Consider the following 26,628-nt stretch of genomic DNA (forward strand, 5'->3'; position numbering starts at 1 on the left):
ATTTCATGACCATCAGTGGAACATGGATGCGCTCGAACATATCATGCCAGAGTCGAAACATTGGATTTCACCCGGCGAATCTGCTCCGTAGAAGTCAAAGATTGTTCTTACTACCAAATAGGTAATGGTCATTGTTTTCTTGAGTGAATGTGATATGAACCACATCGTCTACCTACCATGTTTGGAGAACGGAAAAGTGGTCTCTTAGTATTACAACGCAGTGACACCCATTGAATTAAGCTACGAACAGCTGAACCTTTCATCGTCAGCAATATTTGGCGACTGTTCAACTTCATTTCCTACCAAACGTGTCCAAGTGCCCCTAGTTAAAAGGTGATTATGTTGAGAAATAAAAACAAAAATTTCCAAAAAAAGATGTGTGTACATTTAGGACGAAAACAATGAGAGACTTATAAAGGGTAATTTTGTTAGGGTCCAAAGCTAACGTTCCGTTTTTGAGACTTCATTGGATCTCTATTCCTTTCTTGTAAAAGCGGTACTTTCCAAAATTTTTCCAAAGCGATGGTTTGTTATGTGTTTCACTGTGCTGTTGGTCAGGTCTAAGGTTTATATATACATATATAATATGTCTTCAACGGTGAGTTACTTAATCTTCTTCTTTGACACCACAACCGTGGGCCAGTTGGACCGATAAGACTTCACCAGTTGCCCGTATTCTTCACAAGGTCACGCCAGTTACGCATTCCTAATGTAGGCGCGTGGTCATACCATTGGATTCGCTAGCGCCCTTGCCTCCGCTTGCCACCAATGGGTCTCTAATCAAAGAATCAAATTAGTTTTTTGCTGGAGCATCATCTTCCAATCGAACGACATGACCGAGCCAGCGCATTTGTTAGATTTGTATGCGCTAGCTATATCCAAGTCACCCTAGAGCTCATACAGTTCATGATTCCATCTTCTTCGTTATCCATAGCTCATGCGAACGGCTTCAAAGACTTTGCGGAGAATAGTTGTCTCGAATGTTCTAAGTGTTTTTCAGCTCGGTTCTTCATCGTCCATGTTTCTGTGTTGTATAATAGGAAAGTCATAATAAAAGGTTTATGGAGCATAATTTTTGTTTACTGTTCCCAAAGTAGCATCTATTGGCAAGAGTTATTCTGCGCTTGATCTCCACGCTTAGATTATTGGTGACATTTATGTTGGTGGTATCTCACCAACACATTACATTAAATCCTTACCGAAATCTTAAAATAATTTTCAAATGATATGTGCTTCAGAGCAGCCAATTAAAAGTCAATTGCCGAAATTTCCTGCTTTCCATGTTAATACTCGCCCACAACAATATTTACTCTGATCAAAATCGAATGCGCAGTACTCAATCGAAATCAAAATAAATAGCGACACACAGTAGTCGCAATTTGCGGGTTGAGAGCTGCGAGCATCGACGTGTGGCGTGACTGCACGTGACTTTTAGCTAAATTAACACCCGCGGAAAAAAAAAACAAAAACAAAAATGGGGATAAAACAAAAACAATATGCAAATGTACGTACGTAATGTTTGTGCGGCACGACACACTTGAAGAATTTGTCGACAATTGAAAGCGAAAGGAAAAAACTTTTGCCTGCCGTCGCCGTTGTCGGCGTTGGCGCCTCAGGTGAAAGTTTGCGAAAAGCTGTAAATTAAATGTTCGTTGTTTGTTCGCGTATTTTATGACCCTTTTGAGTGCTAGTGTTGCTTTTATATGCCACCGCTGTTTTACGAACGTATCTGGTGTACGAACAGTGATTGCTATTTGCTGCCGCAAAGTGTTCATAGCGACGCATAACTTGCAACACGTTGTTGCTTTCTTGCTAAAAACAGTGTGGCACAGTGCGGCAAGTTGCCTGGCTAATAGCGCCGCCGCGCGGTTCGCGTCTGGGTGGAGCGGTGTGGTGTGGCATGGCGTGCCGCGGGGCGTGCTAGCCGCCGAATGTTTGGGCGCGAGCGCACACTTGCACTCACACAAACCTACAGGCATGCGGCTACACGAAAGTGTGGCAGCCGAAATGCCAGCACGTACCAATTGCACTTGGTGGGCGTTGTCGGTCACAAGGGAAACTCAAAAAACAAAAAACAAGGAAAAACGGTATAAAAGTTTGCTATTATAACGGCAAACTGAAATGCAAATTGATTTCCTCGCATTTTTGCTGCACTTTGCATGCGATTTTTCGGTGCGCGGGAAGCGGGTGTAAACTTGCAGTTTTGATTAAACTTTGATTCGATTTAAAGTTATGGCTTGAGCTAGAGTAGGTACTTGTTGTCATACAAAAGGCGCAAATAGTATGTATATTTGCCTGAATTTTGTAATATTTCGTAGAGAGTCATTAATCTTAAAGTGAGGGTTCTAGTAATTTAGAAATAAAACTTTGAAAGGCCTCAAGTAGATCTGTTTAATGCATTATACCCTGAACAGGGTATATTAAAGGTAAACCTACACTCCAATAAAGCATCCAAATAAACGCGTTCCTTGCATATTTTAGAGCGAAAAATTTCAATGAGAGTGAAATGGGGTTCTCTTGAAATGATTGATCCCATTTAAGTGAAAAATTAACATTCTACTGTCAAAAAATAATAAGACTTAGTTCATTATGAGAAAAAGTGAAATGGGCGTCATCTTAACTTGAAACAATGATTAAGCACCACAATGTCATGAAACATGCATATTATTACTGGCGATGAATCTTGGACCTATGCTTGAGATCCGGAAACAGACGATCAACCCGCCGAATATCATGGCAAAGATGAGTCGAAGCCGAAATAACCAATTCAAAGCAGGTCAAAAATCGAGGTTATGTTGAGAGTGTTCTTCGATTGTCGAGGTTTGGCGCACTCTCAATTCCTTCCGACCGGTCAAACCTTCAACAAAGAATACTATATGAGTATTATGAGTCGTTTGAAGCTATTCGTAAGAAGACGCCGGAATTATGGGTCGACAACTCTTTGTTTTTGGAACACAGTAATGCACCGCCGCAAACTGCATTGATTCTTCGTCAGTTTTTCGACAAATTTTCAACCAACATCGTGCCGCAACCACAGTATTTGCTTTATTTAGCTCCGTGTGACTTTTGGCTATTCAACAAACTCAAACCAACGCTGCGAGCAAACCGTTTTGAGTCAATTGAAGACATTAAACGTGAATTGCTCCTCGCATTGAAAGCTATTGCGAAAACTGACTTTAATAACTGTTTCGAGAATGGGAAAAAAATATAGGCACTAAAGTATCAGGGCCAATAAGGTATCGCTTTGAGGTCCGAACTACAAAACATAAACTCAGGAGTGAAGAAAAGCTTATCGGCGAACATTGGAACAAACTTAGAAACATTTCGTTTCTTAAATTAGTTCAACTTTTGTTTATACATACATATACATATATATAGTATCATTCACGCTTTTTCAACCGCTCAATAAGAAAATCTTTTTAAAACACTTCATACACATTATATATGTCACAAACTCCAATTAGAGGTCTGTTTTGATATATTTACTTACAAACACCTGCACTTGATCGTTCAAATACTTAATGAAATTTATTGAATTTCGTACAATCAATCCATCGCCAAATTAGTGACTTCTAATGACTGTGCCAACGAACTGCGCGCGCGAGTACGACAAGACCAACAGCCAAACGCTGGCGTAGAGTGTGTCCATTGCCAGGCCGCCAGCTGCTTTGATTATGATGCAATTTTCAACAGATTTTACATCAAGCTGCCACAAACTGGCCAGATCTATGCCGTATGCGCATACATGCGCTCGCATTTGTTGTTGTTTGTGCCAAGTTGCGGCCACAACATAACTCCCAATCATTCGGCCAGGCAGCCTTGGGTGGGGCGCGTACCAAAGATAATGCGACTACGAGTTGATTATACTCGTACACATTGTTGAGTGGCGCAACAAATAAAAAGTAAACAGCAGCGCGCTGCGAAAACTTCATAGAATATAACAAATTTATGTTACGAAATTCGCTTGGCTGGTGATAAAGGAAATTCCACTTATAGCTCAAGTTGTTTTTTTTTTGTTGCAGCGAAATTCCTGTTGTAAGCGGCGTTTAAATTTATTGTTTGGCTAAAATTTATTTTATACAATTTATGACACCACAAATGTGGGCGAACCGCTTGATGTGGAAAGTAAAATAAATAAAACAAACTGGTTTAGTAAGAACACCAAAGGCATATACTATATGTATATATATATATATATGTATATATGTATTTATGTATGTACATATATGTATGTAAGTATGTATGTATATATGTATATTTAGTTGGGAATCGTTTATACGCATATGTATTTATAGTCGCTTCGAGGATAGATCTAGTATAATTTCGCCCGATTGCTGTTAGTTCGTGGTCGTCTGCAATAAACATCCTGCGCTCTGTTGCCTGCGTCAGTTTTAGGGGTGTAACCATTTTAATTGCAATTGTAGCTTGTGGAGCGGGAGCTGGAATCTATTGCTTTGAGCTGGATCTCAGATAACCCTTCAAGCTTCCTTAATACTGCAGTAGTATCTTCCAGACGCATGAATTTCCGGTCAAAAAAGCGACTGAGATAGCTAACAACGTAGGAAACAACAATGAAACAATCAGGCAGCAATTAAAGCAATAATCTCACATCGCATTGTCAGAGAATGTACTTAGAAGCAGAGGAGCAGTAGCAAAGCGGTTGCATACATAATATGTCGTATATGTACTGCTCCTATATTATAGCTTTCAGATCACAAAATAGTTCAGTGAAATGAAATAGCTGATAAGATTGTCAAAAGTGCCATCCGTTTGGCTAAAAACGATATACAATGAAATTTCCGAAAGGGTTGACAATCGGATCGGAACCAGATGGAAAGCCTTCATGAGTGTCCAAAATCGTGTGCGAAAGCCCCGAAGGAAAACACGCATGCTTTTCACTTACACGGTCTTGACAAGACTTCAGGACAATTGTTGGATGGGTATAAGTAAAGACGATAAATGCAAAAGGTGCAGGGAAGTAGCCATAAGCCATTTTATGCTCCTGTCAAGCATTATAATGAAGCATATCAAGCAGCTTTGCAAGTTAAGGGACTAGATGAATTATCGAATTCGGTATAGGTTATTATCCAAGGCAATGCAATAACCTCGAACCGAACAAATTGTATAAATCTGACCGCAAAGGCAAATAGCTGCCATATGAAATGTAGTGAAAGCTACAAAAAATACAATGCTTGTCCAGAAAGTAATAGGGTTGAGTCGATTTAAAAAAATTTATTGAACCAATCGTAACATTGAAAACTTTCAAAATATACTCCTTCTGCGTCGATACAGCGCTGCCAGCGCGATTTTCAAGCAATCAAGGTGTCAAGGAAGGCATTCCCCAATTTCGGAGCCTTGAGAGCTGAGGTGCATGCTACTTGGATCTCCTCTGTCGTCTCAAAATGCTTGCCTTTCATCGACCTAATCAGGCAAGGAAACAAAAAAACTTCCAACCGGCTGCGATGTCTTGTCGGACCCAATTGATCCTTCGTTTGAGTCTCAAGAGGACTTCCATGTAAAACTTGGCGTTGACGGTTTGTCCATGGTGAACGATTCCTTTGATGTCAAAAGAGACAATGAGCATCGTTTTCACTTTGGATTTGCTCATTCTTCCCTTTTTTGGGCGAGGAGCCACATCTGGGTACACCTGCTTGATCATATAAAACGTCTCTGTCGCAGATTTATCGAGTTTGACATAAAATTTAATCGCGTACCTTTGCTCTAACGAACTCTGCATTTTTGGCTTGTACCACTCACAGAAACACGTCGCGCGAAAAAGTTTGTCCTGACTCTCCAGGTGCTCAGAGACAACTGACCAGCTCGTTCGTTAGCTAGGAACGCCCTCTACCGAATCCATCTAATGACTACTATAGAAGCTGTCAGGAGCTAGAAGAGGAGAATACTATAAAACACCTTTTATGCAAATGTAAAGCTCTGTAGAGAAAAGCAATCGTAGCTATCGATCAAGAGTTTTTTGGTGACGTCTCGGTGGTTGTACAGATATACATTTTCGTATTGATGAATTTCATCAGAAACACCGAGTGGTTCAGAGTCCTGCCGATAGTGTGAGTGGCTTTATCACAATGGCCCTCCTAAAGGTCCAAGTGCGTCGTTAGGCAGCCACTCCACCTACCTACCTACCAACTATTTTCTAATACATAATTTAGCCTCCAGGGCTATACGGACCTTTGTTGTATTTTTTGTTGCTAATTGCGGTAGAAATAACGCTCCCGCATAATAAAAAAGAAATAAAGAAAAGAAGAAATAATAAAATCCACATTAACGTTCTAATTTCTTCGCCAGCCAAATTATAGGCAATTTATGCCTTTGATTGATTTACATTAACCGTCTCCCACTAGGAAAAAGAGCAATTCATATCACGTTCAATAGTAGCTACTCTACTAAATCAACTTCGACACATCGCAGTGGCATGAAACCAATCACCGTATCTAGCCATTATTGGCAGACCGAAATTTCAATCACACACACTTTTTGTCACGCATTACGCGAAAAGCTTAGCCGCCGTAGGAAGAAGGCAAATTGGCGCAGTCAACAAAGCAAAATCGAAGCAATAATAAAGCAAAAAAATATTAAAAAGCTAAAGCAAATACTCACGCCACAACAACGTCGGGATCCTCCCACCAGTTCTTAGTAGTTGGTTCTAGCAGCAAGCTCACACCGCGCCATCCTTTGGTACGTGGCTGTATGCGAGACAAACGCGGCGTTTCAGAGAAACTTATTAACGTTATGCGCTTCTTTTTAGACATTTTTGTTTGCGTGTGTGTGCTGTATTTGTTTAAAGGATAATTTCACTAAAACTGCCAAGAAAAATTATTAAATTCACTAAGGTTGCTTATGGCAGTTTTAATGAAAATGCCTGCCTGTATCCTTTGACGTTCGGTGTGTGGATGGGGTGATGCGTGTGTGCGTCTGTGTGTGAGTAAGTAGTTTTACGCACCCGTGAACGCTGTTTTCCTTTAATTTTTTCGCTGAATACTAAACGCGCCATACTTGTTCCGTCCTTACGTTTTTAGTTATGCTAGTTTACAACAGCAAAAACCACACTCGTATTTAGCTACCACATACGCATTGAGACTTGGCGAAAGCATATAAATGTATATATTATTACTTATGCGTGCTTGCAGAAAATACAGCACGTACGATTCACTGTCACCACAAAACACTAATGCGTCGAATTTGTTGCTGCTTTGTATTAAGCAAATTATGCTAATTTATCAGAGAAAATATATAAAAACTATAAAAAAAAATACAAAGGAATATTATCTATTACAAAAAATCGTCTTATCACAAGATTTGGCACGTACTTTTGTTTTCGAAACTATGAAAGAAATTTGAGGTATAAAAATGTTGACATTTTACACAGATATAAATATATTTTTTGACATGTTTTCAACTTCGAACAAAAAAATAATAATATGTTGTTAGCATGTAAAGTTTACAAATTTTAACGTCGGTAAAATAGCAAAACTAGAAAGGTTGAGTTAGATTAAAAGGTCGATTCAAGAATGATCCGACTTAGAACGCTGATCCGTTGTCGTACCAATAAGCTCCTAAAAAACTGTATCATAACACCCTTACAGATCGCCAAAGTGCGTTGAGCCTGCCACAAATTTGTTGGGACGGCTAATATCAGTTTTGGCCATGACTTCTGGTTCACCGAAGGTAGGGTTACTCAGTCTTGCAAAGGCTGGACAATGGAGGAGAATGTACATAGATGTCTTCACCTCACCCTCCTCCATACAACTTTAACAACTGGCTTCCGACAAGATTTTAAGTCTTACAGCATGAATGCTTATTGGACAGACTTCAGTAAGGATTCCTACAATTGCTGTAAGATCAACTTTACTCAGGGCAAGTAGTTCAGTAGATCTCTTGCGTTCTCCTCTGGGCCGGAAGGACCTCGCAGTCGCACAGTTACTGTTTGTTGTTGTAGCCGCAGAAATATGTATGCCGAGTAGACAGTGCTTGGTCCGCTATAGACCCGACTTTCGTGGGATCTGACAGGAACTGGTCGTCGGCCAGCGTCTCCTAATCGCACGCGAAATCCATTTGTCCAGTGCTAGCACGCAATAAGCAAATAGAGATCCAACTCCGTTTGCATTCCGACGTGAAAAAGGTACCTCTCTGGCCAGCTTATCAGCTTTGCAATTGCCGGCAAAGACAGCTTAACTCAAAACTTGTTTGAAGGCAGCTTAATTTTACAAGGAAAAATATCTGTGTTCCTGTGTGTGAGTTGTGGAATTGCTTAAACTACTTGTGACCTTGAGATGTTTTCGAAATATTATTTAGTTACTCGAATCATAGATCATTGTTTTGATCTAGGTACATCAAAGCTATAATAACCTTCACAGAAATGACAAATAAAAAAGTCTTCCATACGAGGACTTGAGACTTGAGACAGTATGTTTCGAAGCAATATTCTATACTGGTATAATCTTAGCAGTTTCTTCGTAAAGATACCTCGTCAAATTATAGTGTTTTCCATAGACGTACGAGATTCTGATTGTTCAGTTTGTATGGCAGCTATATGATATAGTGATTCGGTATTGGTGGTATCGACAAATAAGTAGCTTCTTGATAAGGATGATTTCAGGATGATATTTCAAAAACTGATGGACTAGGACTTGGCTAAATCCACTCAGCTTTCTTCTGTTTGGGGTATACGAGTAGATTGCATTTATTTCCAATATTTCATCATAGATCTTACAAAAGAATAAAACAACATTATCCTCGCTTTATCCTAAAAATCAACAATTCCTTAATCGGTACTGAAGTTGCAATTATGTAATCGTAAGCAGTTTGGTTATATAACTTCGATTTTAGATCTAGATTGAGATCCGGAAAAACGTCCAATAGCCCATGAAAAAAACTGATAAAATAATTATTTAAATAACATATACATTTGACATATTATATAAGTATCTTATAAAATATGAGAGCCAAATTATTCAGTCGGAAATAATTCAAGGGAGTATATGAATAACTCATCAGATGGTTACTTCTGTTTATTCTATTTTTATATGTTTAGACCAGACTACTTGATTTACGGCATTTGTCTGTTCGATTCGGCACTCACTAATTTCAGTCGAATTTCATTTTGGACGTTACAAAGATGGCCATTCATTTTATTGAGAGAGAAGTCTAAATAAATGGTTTGAAGTTAGAAGGATATTAAAAATACGTGATCTGTAACCGGATATGTAGTCATTATTTTATATACTCTTAGTGAGTAATGAAAATGGAGCTCAAAACGCAGTGAAAGGCTTCTGACGGAAAACTTAGACAATAGTTATTAAAATAAATGTATGCTGAAAGGGCGTGTCTGGTAAATTAAACCATAAATCAATTTTATTATTACTTACGCCAATAAACGCCCACACATGTATTATATATAATATGTTGTCAGTGCATTGTAGTGCTTTGAGTTAAGCATTAATCGATGCTATTAAGTTCAACCATTAATTTGCAGCATTCCAAGTGCTTTATATAATGTTTTGTTATGATTTTTAATATAGAATAAATTTCAAAAAACCTTTGGAATAATTTATAATCATATATTTTTAATATAAAGAGTGTTGATCATAACCTAAACTTTTTCTATTCTTTTGTATATTAGAGTTTATATTGAAAATAGTTTACTTCAAAGCTTAAAGTTCTTATGAAGTATGTAAAACAAAGAAGGAAACTTTGGATACTCTGTTAATTGTATATTTGAATGATCTGCGTGCCCAGCTGCGTACATTTAGCCATGTTCGCATGTCTGCATATACGCGAACTATTTCCTCTGTTTTTGTTCTGAAATTTTGCACTTGTCCTTTTTTCTTGAAAAAGCTGCTTATATTTCGGTATTTCAGATATCAAAGTTATTCCGTAATATTACTCAGATCGGACCATTATAGCATATAGCAGCTATACAAACTCAATCAAGCGCTTCTATTGGAAACTTTTCCATTTAACGAGCCTTCCTCTAAAAAATTTACAAACTGACCGACCAAAATTGGGAAAAGAATTTTTTCACCCTTTTATGCTATCCGTATAAAAACGGCATGTGAAGGTATGCATTTTTCTAGTTTTTTGAGTGAACTGACATATTTTCCAGACAAATAGATCAGGTATTATGTATACTAGCGACTTAAAGCTTTGAAATACTTTATAGTTCTACAATTATTGTTTTTACTCTTGTTTTTCACTTTTAAAAATAAATCTTCTGAAGCATTAAATAACTCTGCATACCTTAAGACAATGCAAAAAGTGAACATGGATTTGATTTATTTGTCCAAAACGTCAACGTCAAAGTGTTGCCTGCCAGTTAAAATCTACATTAACGATTCGAATACATTTTGAAATTTGTAAAGGAAAATATGAAATATAGCGTCGACGTTGTCTTGTTTGTTGTCAAGTACTTGACTTGTTCGTCTGTCTGCGCAAACACTTATATACATGTTCAAACTACCATATATATGGTATATAAATGTGTGTATATTTTGTCACTCTGTGCGCATGTCTGTCCGCTGTCAACAAGCGTATCGAATTGTCGCCGCACTTGAATTATTACATAAGTATATAAAACATACATTCATGTACATACATACATAACAGATCAATTGAAAAGTACCCGTCCTGACACATAGATGGCCATGCTTAATCCATATGAGCACCGTGGACGGTGAACGGAGTCGAATCCCAAAAGAGGTTGTTATTGACGAAAACTTCAAAAAAGGTTAAGTTGTACATAAGATATTGCTGATACTCTAAAGATGTCAATTGAACGTGTATATCATCTCCTTCCCGAATATTTGGGTGTGAGAAAGCTCTGTGCAAAACGGGTGCTGTGCGAGTTAATGATTCGGAGCAGTGTTTGAAGTTATTCAGGTATAATAAATCTGAGTTTTTCGTCGATATGTGACAATGAATGAAACATGACTCCATCATTTCACTCCGAAATCCAATCGGTAGTTATCCGAGTGAAATTCACATGATGAACCTGCTCCAAAGCGGAGAAAAACGACACAGTCGGCTGACCAGGTTATGTTGTCTGTATTTTGGAATACGCAAGGCATAATTTTTATTGACTACCTTGAAAAAAGAAGAACCGTCAACAGGGACTATTACATAGCCGTTCCCACCACGGTCGGGTCTACGTAACCGAAATGAACCTGGATTTTTCATCCGTCCAAGGACTGTCAAATCGGCAAAATTCTGCCACCATAATACCAACAACACTATTAGATGGGGTTATTGGACCGTTTGAAGGATAAAATCGCCGAAAAATGGCCGGTTTTGAAGAAAAAGGAAGTGACGTTTCATCCAGACAATGCACTGGGTCACAAGCCAGTGGAAACGATGGCAAAAATTCTTAAATTGGCTTCGAATTGCTTCCACATCCACCGTATTCTTCAGTTCTTGTCCCCAGTGGCTACTTTCTGTTCTCAGATCTCAAAATAATGCTCGGTGGGCAGAGATTTTCATCGAATAAAGACGTGGTCGCTAAAACTAAGGCCTATTTTGAACCAAAGGATAAAATGTATTACATAAATGGTATTGAAACGTTGGAGGGTCACTATAATTCGTGTATTGCCCTTGAAGGGAACTATGTAGACTAAAAAAGCGAATTTTACCAAAAAAATGTTTTTTATTACGATAGGCCGGGGACTTTTCAATTGGTCGATATATGAGTAGCTGGCGCTGCTTATGAAACGGAAAGTGATCTTACCAGAATTGGCAGATCGAATAGTTAAGCAAGCAATACAAAATAACAGTAATTATAGGAACGTGTATATATGTACAAATGTGTGTAGACGTACATAGTTTCTTTGTATGTATGTATGCGCATAGTTTTAAGCTTCAGAATGCACACGTGTAATTCTAAGCCGGGTTACGCAAGGGTACAAATCTACATATTGAGCTAATTAAGTATAATTTAAACACCCATCCAGCTACCAGGTCACATTCTCAAGCACACACATGCATGACGCACCTACAAATAACCATAAGTATGTGTGTTTAGATGCGGACGACCCCGAACTTGCGTTGCCTTTGACGTAGTTTTGACCAACTTCGTCGCCAGCGGCGGGTTTAAACCTCCGCGGTGTCTTAAGCCTCACATTTGTGCTTGCAAGTGTGTGTGCGTGTGTGGCGTTGGTGGACGAGATCTTGACATTATTACTTTAAGACGACATAAAGGTAGTTTCCGCGTCACTCATTTATCAGCAGGCCATTTATGTAGATATTTCTATACGGTCAGTCGCCATTGCCATTGATTCGATATTAATTTGCCATTGAAAAGCAGAACTGGTACTGGATTAAAATGTTGAGTTTTATTTTTTTTTTACTTGTGTCTCGGTATTTTTATAAAAAAATTGTCCATTGTATAATGTACAAGTTCATACAATAGCTAGGTGCACAAGTGTCCACATACTTACATACTCTGTATGTACATATGACTTATGTGTAGCAAATTGTATGTTCCAGCGCGACATGGAAGAAAAATGTATAACATTTCTGAAACAGCGGCAAAATGCTAATCAAGAAGTATAAAAGATCACCTGAGTGCCAAGATTGATCATAGTAAGATTTCAAGCTTCGAGCTGTTAAGAAAGTTCATTTGAACCAACAAACACAAAACCTCATAAAATAAGCAACATGAAGGTGGGCACAAAGAAAGGATATACATAACTTAAGAGTGGTTCCATATAAAAAAAAATTGACATAAAATAATTTTGAGTGTTTCTGTGAAGTTTTTATTATATTTATTTAATAATGGTGTTGAAAAAGAAAGATTTACTGGACAACAAAAAAGAATCTGTGAACGAAAGTGAAATAAAAATTGTCACATTCTAGTAATCTGTCGATATTTTGAAAGGGCTGATAACATACATATAGTTATAATATAAGGTTTGAAGCGTCTTCAGTTAGAGGATTCAGACACCAAAAGTTTAAATGCATTAAATTTATATGCAAAGTAAAATAAATTCAATTCCTAGCAAAATAAAAAAAAACTAATTTTCAATTTATGTATATATCTTTATATTAAAAATATAGAGAAAAAAATTTAAATCTAATTTTAAATAATATCTATCCATAGAAATTCCGTATATTCCAAAAATTACAATCCATTAACATTCATCTTCTCTCCACCCACTTTCTAGTTCGCCGTTTCCGTAGTCTTGTTCGCTTTGGCCCTTGGCGCTGCCCACTGCTCGGTCGTACCATTGATCAGCCAAATCAATGGCGCCGTTTTGGCCTCACCACTTGGTTCCGTTGCCGTACATGCCGCCGCCGTGCCAGCCGTTGTCGCCGCCCCAGCACCAGTACAGATCATCACCGCTCCCGCCGTGGTAGCTGCTCCCGCCGTGGTGGCCGCTGAAGGCACCTATGTGGCTAAGACCCGTGGCGCTGTACATGTGGCACCACTGCCCGGTCACATACAATCGGCAGCATCAGTGAACTTGCAACCAGCTCCAGGCACTCTCTAAATAATTATTTAACCGATAGTTATGAGTAAAAAATGCGTTTCGAACGGGAATATACGCACCTATTTTATACACCATAAATACACATACATCCATAATCTGGCCATATGCAATTTAACTGGTATACCTGCAACATGTTTACAATAATACATACATATATACATGACAATGAAATGATAAAAAACGAAATAATTTTAGTTTAATTAAACACTTTGGTAAACAAAATTGTCGCATTTCTTTTTATTTCTTTCCATCTTACTTGTAACTTTTATACTTCTATAACTGCACTTTCTATTTTACTAATGATTTTCTTTTTTACCATAAATGCACTGTGATATTGCATAATTATCTAAGTCAAATGCTCAATGCATAATCTTGCTTGTCACTGCCACTTTTTACGTATTTCTTATTCAATACCTCTTTCCTAAACTGTTACTGTCAATTGGAATTGTTATCAAAATAAATACATACATATATACATTTATTTGAAAAAAGGATAATAATTTTTTGTATTTAGTCTTTACATTCTGCAGTGATTAATTTTCTTTCTTTATAAAAATTTATAATTATTCAAAAAATCATTTTTATCTCATGGCAGCAGTTCTGGATATTCAAAATCGAAAAAGAAAACTTTGATTAAAATGTTTAATATTTTCTTCCTTAAAACTAAGCCAATCACTTCAAATGCGTTAGCGAAATCCATTTGCTTATTGATTTTGAAGAATTGAATTCCAAATAGCATTCAATGAATTAGTAAAGATAATGAAATAAGTGTGCTCTGCCCAATCCACAAAAAGCAAGACCCCACAATTTGCGCCAACTAACTTGAAAATCCTCAACGTCGCATTTAAGGTTCTTCGAATGAATGATTAAAGCCAGTCAACCAACAGATCAGACCTTGAAAATCAACAACTGACCAGATATTCACCATGCGCCAAGTCTTGGAAAAGACTCGTGAAAAGAGGACCAACACACACCAACTAATTCGAGCTGCAGACATGAATAGAGAAAGTGCAATCTTTTACAAGAGTGTTCGACTGCTAGCGTACGCCGATATCACTGGCCAGAACATCCACACCATTAGTTCTGCTTTCTCCAGGTTGTACAAAGTATAGAAGAAAATGGGTCTGGAAGTGAACAAGGGCAAGAAATATCTCCTGTCATCAAACAAACAGTCGTTGCACTCGCGTTGGTTCCCTCGTCGCTCTTGACGGTCATTACTTCGAAGTCGTAGATAATTTCGTGTATCTTGGAACCAGCATTAACACCAACAACAACGTCAGCCTCGAAATCCAACGCATACTAACTCTTGCCAGCTGGTGCTACTTTGGAGTGAGTAGGAAATTGAAAAGTAAAGTCCTCTTTCGACGAACAAAACCCAAACTCTATAAGTCACTCCTTACTCCCGTCCTGCTATATAGTTCAGAGGTATGGACTATGATAACATCTGATGAGTCGGCGTCATGAGTTTTTGAGAGAAAGGTTCTGCGGAAGATATATGGCGCATTGGCAATTCGCATTCGATGGAACGATGAGCTGTACGAGATATACGACGGCATTGATATAGTAGTTCAGCGAATTAAGAGAGAGTGGTAATGTCGCCCGAAAGGACGAAAACCACTTCAGCTCTGAAAGTATTCCACGCAGTACCCGCTAGGGGAAGCAGAGAGGAAGACCTCCACTTCGTTGGAAATACCAGGTGGAGAAGGACCTAGGTCCTTGGAGTTTCCAATTGGCGCCAAACAGCGAAAATGAAGAACGTGTAAACGGTGTATACGCCAATAAAGAGGAAGAAGAAGAAATTATTCTCTCAGGGGGTATATTAAATCGTAGGTAATGTACATTAATTAACCAGCAACGTTCGAGGAGCTAGAATACAATATTCAGTGAACTATAGCCAAAATACCGGCCGATATGATGCTGAGACATCGAAAATTGGCGTAAATGGGTGGAGATATGCAATGGAGTCATATTTCAGAATGGCTTTAATATTTGACTAAATCTTAATATAGAGTATGTAGTTGTCGTAAAGATATTCCAAATTTTCGATAGCGGTTTGATAGTGCGAAGATTTGACACCTTAAAAACTGCGATTCCTCATCGAAATCTACTAAACCATTTTTTGAGTCTGTATTATATACTGAGTCCTCTAATATATTACTGCGGGTCAAATTTGGCCTATCCGGTGGGTGTATAAGTAGTTCATAGAGTAATTACTGCAATATAGCGGTAGTATCATAAGCTGAAAGAGTCGGAGAATTATTTGACCCATCCACCTACTATAGCTATTCACTGAATTTTATTTTCGCGCATATGCAAGTATTGGCATTACTACCTCTTGTGGTCTTCACGAACTTGACCATTGAATATGCTGGCGCGGTCTTTGCGTCAATGGCGTGTTTTCCCTCAGGAAAGAATGTCTTTTGTTAAAGCATGAAATTCCCTTTTTTTATATCACAAACATGATAGCAGTGATAGTCTCACTTCGAGATCAATAACTTTCAAATGTTTGAATGAAATGCCATGGAAATATATATGTATGAGTAAGTTCACTTCATTTCTCATATTTTACTATTAAATTAACATTGAAATACAGGTGTACACAGAGACATAAATACAAATGTCCCAAAATAGGAAGTAAAATCTCATTGAGTACAATAACAAATAGCAAGATATTTAAAAAATGTTTAACAAGCATTGATCGACGAAATATCGCTTAATTGGCTAAACAAACAGCGGAACAACAAGTGGTTACTAAAATAAACAAACACAGCACACAATTGCATTTGCGCAACGCAATCAGGCGTAGACAAAAATAAAAACAACATATTTGTATTTGCGGTTAAACTCATTATGCAAAAAAACGAAAATTTTTGAGATAAAAAACTCGAAAAAGAAAACAAAAACAAAAACACTCACACACACGCACAGACATTTATGATAAACGAAGTGACTCGCACCGAATTCGCCAACTCATTGCGTACAAAACGCACACAACTTGCTCGCGCATTGCCACATAACGCAAGAAGGGGTGGTGCTGGCGGTGTGGCGCGGCACCCGCGGCGTGTGTCTTTGCATTCATGCCAAAGTTGCGTATAAACCTGTCGCGCAGCTGTGCTGACCTCCAACGAGCGGGCAAGCACACATTCTGCCAAATCTCTCGCAGTTAGGCTGATCTGGTATGCTATCTGGCATGCCATACATATATTTATATAGGTTGATTGAACGCATGTACGCCGAGCGCGCGACAATGACCAGCATGCACGCAACTATGTATGTATGTCACTGTTGTTTACACATTGAACTTCAAATTTTGTAATTTTGCCGCCAATTTGTCAAGGCGTGTTTTGGTATTTGCTGTGTGTTTCGAAAACGCCTAAAACACGGCGCGTGCTGCGTGCACTTGAACTTGACCATTGCAGCAGCAACATGTTGCATTGCGTATGCAACAAATTTGTGTCGCCATTGAAATATTCAACGCTTACGCATGCCTGAGCATTCTTTGGCCACGATAGAAGAAGCAATGACAGTAAATGGAGGAAGACAATTCAGCGGAAGCGGAGCGCCTGCGTAGTGTTGACGTGCTGTCACGCGCACACCGCGTCGGGTGCTGGGTGCGAGATTTATGGCAAACGTACGTGAGCGCGCTGGCAGGCCGGTGATCTTATGCAGCGCCGCGCTGGTCTTTTGGGCTTGGCTCACCGCGCAGCCCAGCAACCAGGCTGCTAAGCGCCATTGCGGTTAAGCAGGCAGTTAGTGTGTCAGCGAGTTGGCGGGCAAGTCGCGCAACTGCAAGCTGTAATGCGTTGCAAATTGCTTGCCGCCAGCGTTAAGTTATTGGTAGTACGATCAGCTATGCATGTAATATATGTATGAATACATATTTACATATGTATGTGTAAGCAAGTGGTAGCAAAACAAGTTGGCGCGAGTGTTCAGCTGTACATGGGTCGCGGTTTTGCCTACAAGTGCGGCTATCAGCAAAAGTTGTTTATACGCTTGGGTGTTGTAAGTGCACTATAAATATACATATGTATGTGGGTATGCGTGTATATGTTTTTTCTTTGACAGTTTTATTAGAATTGTTATCATGTTTGTAATTACAATGGCTGCATATTACGCATATCTCAGCGCATTTGTTCAAGGAAATGCACAACATTCTTGGGCGCGGCGTGTAATGGCTGCTTTGTGCTTTTCAACTGAAAATTGAATTATGGCATTATTTCTTTTGCATTTTGTGTTTTGTTTTTTAATTGAATTGAATTTCGCAATGAATTAATGGTAACGGTTAATGGAGCAGGAAAGTCAGTCATGCAATTGAAATTTGTGAAATATTATTTTTACAATATAAAAATACATATGTATAGTGTTATAAACATATGTGTAGTAAATATGCGAAGTGTATTAAACCAAACCAACTTATGAGGATTCTAAGCTGAAATTAATTAGTTGTTCGTTATGTTATCAGCTAACAGCCAAATCTTGTTGTTTAATACACAAATACTGATTTTTTTTGTCAATAACTTAAAAATAGTTGTCAAATTTCCTTCACTGGGTAAACAAGAAAAAAATCTGTCTGCAGTTCTCCGTTAACTTTAGTTTTAGGCTACCAGACTACTGTAGCGTCTTCCAAGCGGAGGATTTCCTGAGAATCGAAAACGTTGGACAAGCTCTTTCGCGGACGGATCGAGGCTAATGGAGAGAGTAGCTGATGGAGTCTTCTATCGCAAGCTCTCCATAAACCCCATCTTCAAACAACTATACTACTGTAGCATCTTTCAAGCGAAGGTGACTGCCATCAAAGTAGTAATAAATGTACTGCTCCGAAGTGCTGCTTACTTAAGTGAGGATTGCATTCCACCCAATAGCCGGATGTATATGACCTTAATAGCAATAGCTTTAAGCTTCCTCCATATTAGACTATTATAGGTGCCGGTCAGAGCGGAATCGCTGGAAAATGCAACCGATGAGCATTGTCCCCAATTTCATTCGGACGTGAGTCGGTTTTCCGATGTCTTCTTGCGTTCGACCTATGAACCTCCAATGAGCTCAACAAGTACAACTTGTGCGACCTTCTAGTCCAGAGTGAACTGTAAGAGGTTCGAGTCGGTTTTCCGATGTCTTTTTGCGTTCGATCTATGAAGCTATGTGACCTCAGCAAGCGCTGGTCAACAATCAGAGCTTCTGAGATCTTCAAGTGAGTGAAAGATATATATATATATATATATATATATATCATTGTAAGATATTTCCCGGTATAACTCTTGCCGACTCTTATTCTTCATATCCGTCGTGCTATATGGTGCAGAGGCATGGACGATGACAACATTCGATTAGTCGGCACTACGAGTTTTCGAGAGAAAGGCTCTGCGGAAGATTTATAGTCCTCTGCGCATTGGCCACGGCGAATGCCGCATTTGATGGAACGATGATACAGCACATCGATATGCGACGACTTTGACATAGTTCAGCGAATCAAAAGACATTGACTACACTGGCTAGGTCATGTCGACCGAATGGACAAAAACACTCCAGCTCTGAAAGTTTTCGACGCAGTACCCGCCGGGGGAAGCAGAGGAAGAGGAATACCTCCAAAGACCAGGTGGAGAAGGACCTGGCTTCGCTTGAAATTTCTAATTGGCGCCAAAAAACGATGTGTAGACAAGTGACTTCATATAACCCCACAAAAACTACTCCAGCGTTGTTAAATAGCATGACCTTGAAGGCCACATCATAGGTTTACAAAAAGTTTTTTTTCAAGAAGTTGATTCTTTCGTTAGCTGTGTAGTCTGGAACCAAAAATCGTTCATATCAACATTATTGAAAAAGACAATAGTCATGGTTTTGTGGGACCATTAATTTCATTTTGATGGACCAATGATTCCCAAACAGTGACTTTTTGACGATGAAATGACGTCTGATGTAATATGGCCATCTCGTCTTGTACCCTCTCAACGAACGTGCAATGCGCTTGATGGTCGTTCAGCTTCAATTCTTGCACGAATAAGATTTTGTAAGCCCGCAAACCAAGATTCTTCTGTAAATTGTTCCATAAAGTGGATGACATTTATCCAATTGTTGAGCGCGAAGACGGATGAACTTATTCGGGTCTTCTTCGATACCCTGCTCTATATAGGCTATATAGGCTTCATTGCGCACTGTACGGCGTCTAAACTCGTTTCGCGATGCACATTATCCACTAGAGTAAGCGTGATGCGAAACCGATCCAGGATTGCTCGAATTACCGTTTCTCCTGGGCAGTTATGGGTACCGAATGTTTGACGCAGTGAACGTCTAACCGAAGCAATCCGTTTATTCTGACATGACAAGTATGGTATATATCAAGTAACAGCTGCTAAAAATACCAACCAAAAGTGTTGTCAGCTCTAGCCGTGTATGTATGTATAGTATATCAAATATCTGAGAATATTAGTAAACAATTTAATGCGTTTTTAAAATCACTATCCTTCAAGTTCGCTCTTCATAGAGCCATAAATCAAGCAGAATTGCGAGTAACACCTTGATCGCGACCATGAAATATAATCACCTACTTGCTACACTTAGACGCTGAATTATAGTTAATTTAGCAGTCTGACTTTGTTTTAAGTGAATGGCGAATTTTAACGTGTTTTTTCAATAAAAAAATTCATTATTGGCCTTTTAAGTGTCCGACAGATTGAATTCCTTCATAAAATCGCGTTGTCATATATTTGTGGCTCAAAAGCATGCAACTGCGTTTTTAATACATTGGTTGAACGTAATCCTACTACTATATTTGCACTATATACTTGTATATGGACATAATTGGACTCTTATGTTCTGGCATGCGCTTTTATGTTAAATTATGCATGTATTGAGTTTAACCATTTTTGGGTGAAATATAAATAAATTTTGAAATAAAATTATGATTTTTAGTTGTATAAATATATATGTATATATACAAGTATATACAGAAGACTTTCGATCACTCATGCCATAGTATAATACCCAACTATTATTTGAAAAAATAAAAGTGAAACAAAATTTAAGCAGGACTCTGTAAATATCTAACATTTCTACTTTTATTATATTATTGTGACCACTTGAAGGTTAAAATTATTTGATTTGGTGTATGCAACACACATTTATGCGCACACACCAAATGTATAGTACACTTTTGCATACTCGTATATACTATGTTATAGATATGTTTGGGTGCTATGGCTCAATTGCCCTTAAATGTCTGACCTCATTGCAATTCTGGCTATTAATCAAAAATACTTTTGCATATCGCCTCAAAAGGCGGTACGAACACATTAAAAATTGTGGTGTAAAAATACGGTCCGAAATAGAACTGCGCGGCGCACTTAGCACTCAACGGTAATACTAAACGCGATTGTGGCATGCTTTTAGCAATACGGTTGACGGGGCGTCGACAATTTGCAGCAAAGTCACGGTGGACTTCAAAACTCAAAGTCGGTATTCATATAAGAAGTATGCTGACACATATGTAAACATCGTTACATACTACTTTCTGATACATACTTGTGCTGAATATATTTCGAGAATAGGTATGTTCGTAAGTGTAAAATGTGGCAAAATTATGACAGGGAATATAGTTCAAAAAATTTAAAAATGCGAAGTTGTTTGACTGACTTGAGGTCTGTCATGTGTCACTCCTCTTCTTCAAATATTTCGTATATAACATATTTATTTATAGTCACCTCTATGTGATTAGGCCTTTCTATTTAATTATACCACTTTTTTGATCGATTCTATGGTTCTCTTTAGTTAAGCCCATCTATTTTATATTTCCAGTTTTGTTCGACTCGACACGTTTCACGAAGTCTATTCTGTTACGTTAATTCTATTACTCCAACTATACTACCTATACCAGTTGTTTATTTTTATTCCACATTTTGTTCGATTCCAGGGATCTCCAAGGCGGCTGATCTATTATGTTTATGCATATTACTTGATTTTGACTCAATTCGATCCAGGAAGTACTCTTGTTTATCTTAGTGTACTAACCATTTCACTTATACCAGTTGTTTGATCCACTCATATCACTTTTTTGTTCAATTCCATAGATCTTAAAGGTGAATTCTCTTTGATTAAGTCTATCTATTTTATTTATACCAGTTGTGTTCGACTCATTAATCTCGAAAAATACCTTTATTTTGTTATTAATGCTCTTTTATATCAACTATAATATTTTAGTTATACCAATTGGTTGTTCCACTTATATCACTTTTTTTTTGTTTTTTTTGTTCGATTAAGTCTAAATATTTTATTTATACCAGTTGTGTTCGACTTGTGATTCGCGAGGAATACCTCTACTTTGTTAGTTATGTTCCATTATATCAACTTTTTTATTTATACCAGTCGTCTGTTTCACTTATACCACTATTTTGTTTCATTTCCAAACCGAATTCTCTTTGACTAAGTCAACCTATTTTATTTATAACAATTTTGTGCGCCTCGTTATTCCCTAAGAAGACTTTTATTCTGTTATATATAATCTATTATACCAAATATTTTACTTATACCAGTTGTTCTTTCCACTCATAACACTTTTTTGTTCAATTCCTTAGATTTCCAGCGTGAATTCTCTTTAGACTTAATATTTATTTTGTTTATACCAGTTGTATTCGACTCATCAATTTCGAGGAACACCTCTATTTTGTTATTTTCGTTCCATTATATCAACTATTTTATGCCAATGGTTTTAGAAATATTTTTATTTCATCTCAAAGCTCAATTCTCTTTGACTAAGTCAACAATTTTTTTTATTTATACCAGTTTTGTTCGACTCGTTATTCTCTAAGAAATCTACTATTCTGTTATATATCATCGATTCGATCATACCAACTATTTCACTTATATCAATTGTTTCTCTGATTCGCCACTCTCCTAAAATTTTAATTGTATGTACTATATCCTCACATTCATGAATTTCCAGACGATTTGGTGCGCACTAATCGTACATAAAATCTTAAATTCTTTCAATCTCTATTTTATCATATTTATGTCTATTCAATCATTTCATTCATATGCATTATACGAGTTCATGATTTGTTTCGCAGGAAATATGTCAACTTAATTAGCGTAAAAAGTCGTTGCGGTAATCACAGTGTCAGGCATGATGGATTGTTCTAATACTTGTATTACTCGTAGTATGTACGCGATTACTACAACCTACTCGTATGCAAATGGTTATATACATATGTATGTATCTTTATGAGCTTAACATGCAAAACATTTAGCGATTGCTCGAATTATCGGGAATATCAGTGCAAAAGATCGCTATGTCAGTAATTACGAGCAACACCTGGAGGAACTTTTGTTTGGCGAGACGTTGTAATATGAGTAAGCAGTTTCTGTACTAATTTATTGTTAGTTATACAGTTAATATAAGACATATTCTGCACATATTCAGATTTACTATAATTATAATTGCTTATGTTATGACAGCAGTTTCAAATTTCAGTGATTAATTGTATCAATTTTAATATAAATTATCGTCTTTTAAACACAATTACATATACTCGTAAGCTTAGATCTCCGAAGTGCAATTTTAGTATTTATAGTTAAATTATTCATTCATTACGACCCCGGATATGAGTTCGATCGCAGTAACACGCTCGCTCTATTTTATTGAGATAACTCACATACTGGCTGATATATGTATAAGGTATAAAGTCAGCCGGAAGCTGAAATCTTTATATTAGGTATATGGGAGGTAAGCGACGGACTGACCCGATTCAATTTATTTATAGCATACAGACATACTAACATTTGAAAAGGATTCTCACTGAATTTCAATTATAAATCTGACACATTGAGCAATATTTTCGGTAACAAGTCAACTATATGTACTGGGGTCCTAATATTCGGTACCTAGGAACTTGAACAGTTTTTGTTGGGTTCAGACAATTTTTGGTCCTAAGAAGCCATAAGCCAAAGGCATTATTCTTGCAAAGTTTTATACCGTTATATTATCAATCAATATCAAATCAGATGGAATTGTGTTGCTTGGGAAGTAGGCGTGGCTGTAGTCTGATTTCGCCTATTTTCTCACTGTAAAAAGAGTATAAACAGGGTCGTTTTGGAGTAAATTTAAGACTTGGTCCCTCTACTTGCCAACAATCATCCAGCAGAGATGCTGCATATATCCACTCGTATGTCTTTATAAATACATTCTCAATAATATAAATCCGCTTTTAAATCCGTCACAAACAGATTTTGTTTTTTTTTACAATGTTCAGTCACCTCAATTTATTTTATAATAACCTTTTTAAGTCTATTAAAAGCTTTTATTGAACGGTAAACAAGTTCTTTAATAGTTCACATTTCCTGCAAGAACTCCGCCTACGTTTATTGTAAATCGTTAAACCAGATCGCTTTTTTAATTGAATTAACTGCAAAGCTCACTTCGGGCAATTGGGGGCACTTGAGGCTCTGTGTGCCGGCGGCGGCCGCTACAAATCTTACAACCGCTTGTCTTTTGTGCAATGCTCTTTGAGAATGTGGGCGTAGTCCTGAAGCGTAGGTTATTTTTACTTTTCATTTCTATGCGCTGTTTGTTACCTAAAAGCACATATGTCGATATGTATTTGCACTGAAGGCACATAAAACACAAGCCGCTTTGCTTCTGATCTATTATTACTGTCAATGAAATGGCTATGGTTTTAGTGACACTATATGCTGCAACCGACTTTATTATTATATGTATTATTGCTAGAAACTCATATTTTTATATGTGTAGCAGTGTGAGTTAACTCTATTATTTGATACTTTAAATTTACAGTTGTTTTCGAGATTGACAATTGGCCGCTATTTGTTGCAAGCACACCTTAAATGCCTTATTTATTACTATTTGAAAGAATATAGAGTACATATCTATATGTAAAAATATATAGAAATATACTGTTGTTTAAATCTGAAAAACTGTTTGATCCTAAGCACTCCAGGCTAGAACATTTCCGTAGTGGAATTGGTTCAATTTTTAACTTAACTTAACTAAGAGGATGTGTTGGTTTCATACTTTATGGAGAACCTTATTTTATGGATGCTCAAAGAGTTCCGATTATTGGTAGTGAATTCATCAAATTAATAAGGAGCACACTTTCAAAGACCTTCGTGACTATTTATCCTCATATCTCACGAAAAACAGGTTGTTTTCAAGCTTCATTAATTGAGGAATTGTACACCTAGGGCTTTTCTGACCATAGCAGCGTCTTTCATCCACCCTCATAGATCAATAAGGCGGAGTGGAAGCCTTCCTCTCCCTCTGCTTTCTCCAGCGGGTCTAAGAGCTGGAGTGTGTCTATCCATTCAATTCATTTTTTGATTCGCTGAATTATGTCCATGCTATGTTTCGTACAGCTCATTAACTGCTATGCATCGGCTATGCTATTCGCGTTGCCAATGCGCAAAGTACCATAAATCTTCATACACATACATTGTAGAACCCCCAGATGTGATCTAGTGACTGATGCCCAGAGCATACTATAATTATGGAGGGAATACTTCTCCAGTCTGCTGAATGGCAGTGAAAGCATAACACTAGGAGATGGCGAACCAATCGATGACAATGGATCAGACGTTCAATTGCCCTACCATGAAGAAGTACGAATAGCAATTACCTATCATTATGTTTCTGCAGTATTTAATGAAAATAATTAAAACAATATTTTCAAGGAGAAAACCTGTGCAAATTTTTCAAAGAAAAACTGTCCGATGGTCAAAATTCAGTAAAGTAGTGACCCTTCGTAGAAAATATACACAGGGAATATAGTTTCGCATGGCTGACGTTTGTTTGTGACAACAAAAACAGATCGATTTATTTCGAAGTTACAACAAAATAAAATATATGTAAATCAATAAAATAAATATATGCCACCATATTTAGTAACGAATAAAAATAATATATGCAATATAGTATTTCATAGCAATTACAGCAACAAACATTAAATAACGGTTTTCATATAATCATACCACAACCAAACAGGTTATTGGCAAAGAATTTACATTTTTGAAATTATTTTTAACAAAGCAATCAACCACAAAAATATTTCAACAGCAAAAACAAAGTAACAACATAAAAAAAAGTTCAGCAACAAATTACTCACACTAACAAAAAGTCATCGCTGATAAGAAATAATATGTATGCAGATATATGAGCAAACAATTTTTAAACGCCTTCAAACCAAAAGCTAAAGCATATGTATAACGGTGTGCTGTGAAGGTTTGTTGTACAAAAAATATACAAAAAGACTATAGGCAATCGAATTATACGGAAAATTAACTTGTGGCAACAAAATTTAGCTCAATCGAGAATTGAGTAAAAAGAAACGAATAAAGCTGCGCTTTTGTTTCCTACGATTACTTTGCACATTCAACACAACGTACTCCGGCATGTAGCATACAGTTAGAGTTAAGTATGTATGCATGACATTACAACTATGTGACATTATAATATAGTTTGTGGCATTTTTTTTTGTACAAATATAGATATTTATTAGTGAATGCTATGGGTGCTGTCATTTCACAAATACACCAGTGGCCACTGACAGCACCTCTGACCATTTTATGGCACTACTTGAGTCGTTAAACCAAGTTGACAATCTCGCCACAATCGCTCTAATTGCTCATGATTATCTGTCGATCAAAGCAATTAACTGAGATAATTAGCCTTGCAATTATAAAGCACATTTTAGTTAGTTTTTATTTGTGTCAAAATTTGATTTGTGGACCAATGATTATTTATTTATGCAACCCACCCTTTTACTAACTATTCTTTATGCTCTTTGACCAGCATTCACTAGAGCTAAATATATCTATATGTGGGCGTGTTGGTTGAAGCGTGTGTTGAATTTTGTATAACCCCTTCACCAAGCTGGCATTGTGCCGCAGAAATGGATGATTAAGCCACCGCAGAATCTCAGCAATGTGTAAATGCAGCTGACCTTTGTTAAGTATAATTTCACGACTTACCCAAGTGTCTTTGCAGTTATGTTTGTTTGTTGCACTTGAACGCCTAGGTGATAAATATTCACATTATTCAGAGTTGTAGAGCTATCACATTACACTTGTAAAAGTCAGCGATAACAAGCATTTGAATAGTACAAGAGTATACCTTGTAACGGTACTT

General features: G+C 37.4%; 2 protein-coding genes across 3 annotated transcripts in view; one reads left to right on the forward strand and one right to left on the reverse strand.

Moving 5' to 3' along the window:
• Positions 1 to 7,058, reverse strand: part of LOC126753159 (RNA-binding protein 25) — a 32,510-nt gene extending 25,452 nt beyond the window's left edge. The window contains exons 1-2 of one of the 2 annotated variants that reach the window (XM_050464386.1): positions 6,959 to 7,058; positions 6,616 to 6,701 (exon numbers count right to left, since the gene is read on the reverse strand). In XM_050464386.1, the coding sequence (XP_050320343.1) occupies positions 6,616 to 6,701; positions 6,959 to 7,009 (137 nt within the window). In that variant the 5' untranslated portion in view covers positions 7,010 to 7,058. Of the gene's footprint in view, positions 1 to 6,615; positions 6,775 to 6,958 lie in introns of those variants that run through there. The other variant, XM_050464385.1, reaches the window with a different exon arrangement.
• A 5,515-nt stretch (positions 7,059 to 12,573) lies between these two features.
• LOC126753172 (adult cuticle protein 1-like) lies at positions 12,574 to 13,718 on the forward strand. The gene is made up of 2 exons (XM_050464404.1): positions 12,574 to 12,669; positions 13,170 to 13,718. The coding sequence occupies exons 1-2, from the start codon at positions 12,664 to 12,666 to the stop codon at positions 13,494 to 13,496; spliced, it is 333 nt and encodes a 110-aa protein (XP_050320361.1). The 5' UTR covers positions 12,574 to 12,663; the 3' UTR covers positions 13,497 to 13,718.
• Positions 13,719 to 26,628: the final 12,910 nt, after the last annotated feature.

This window comes from Bactrocera neohumeralis, chromosome 3 (genome assembly GCF_024586455.1).
Source record: "Bactrocera neohumeralis isolate Rockhampton chromosome 3, APGP_CSIRO_Bneo_wtdbg2-racon-allhic-juicebox.fasta_v2, whole genome shotgun sequence".
NCBI classification, from domain to species: domain Eukaryota; kingdom Metazoa; phylum Arthropoda; class Insecta; order Diptera; family Tephritidae; genus Bactrocera; species Bactrocera neohumeralis.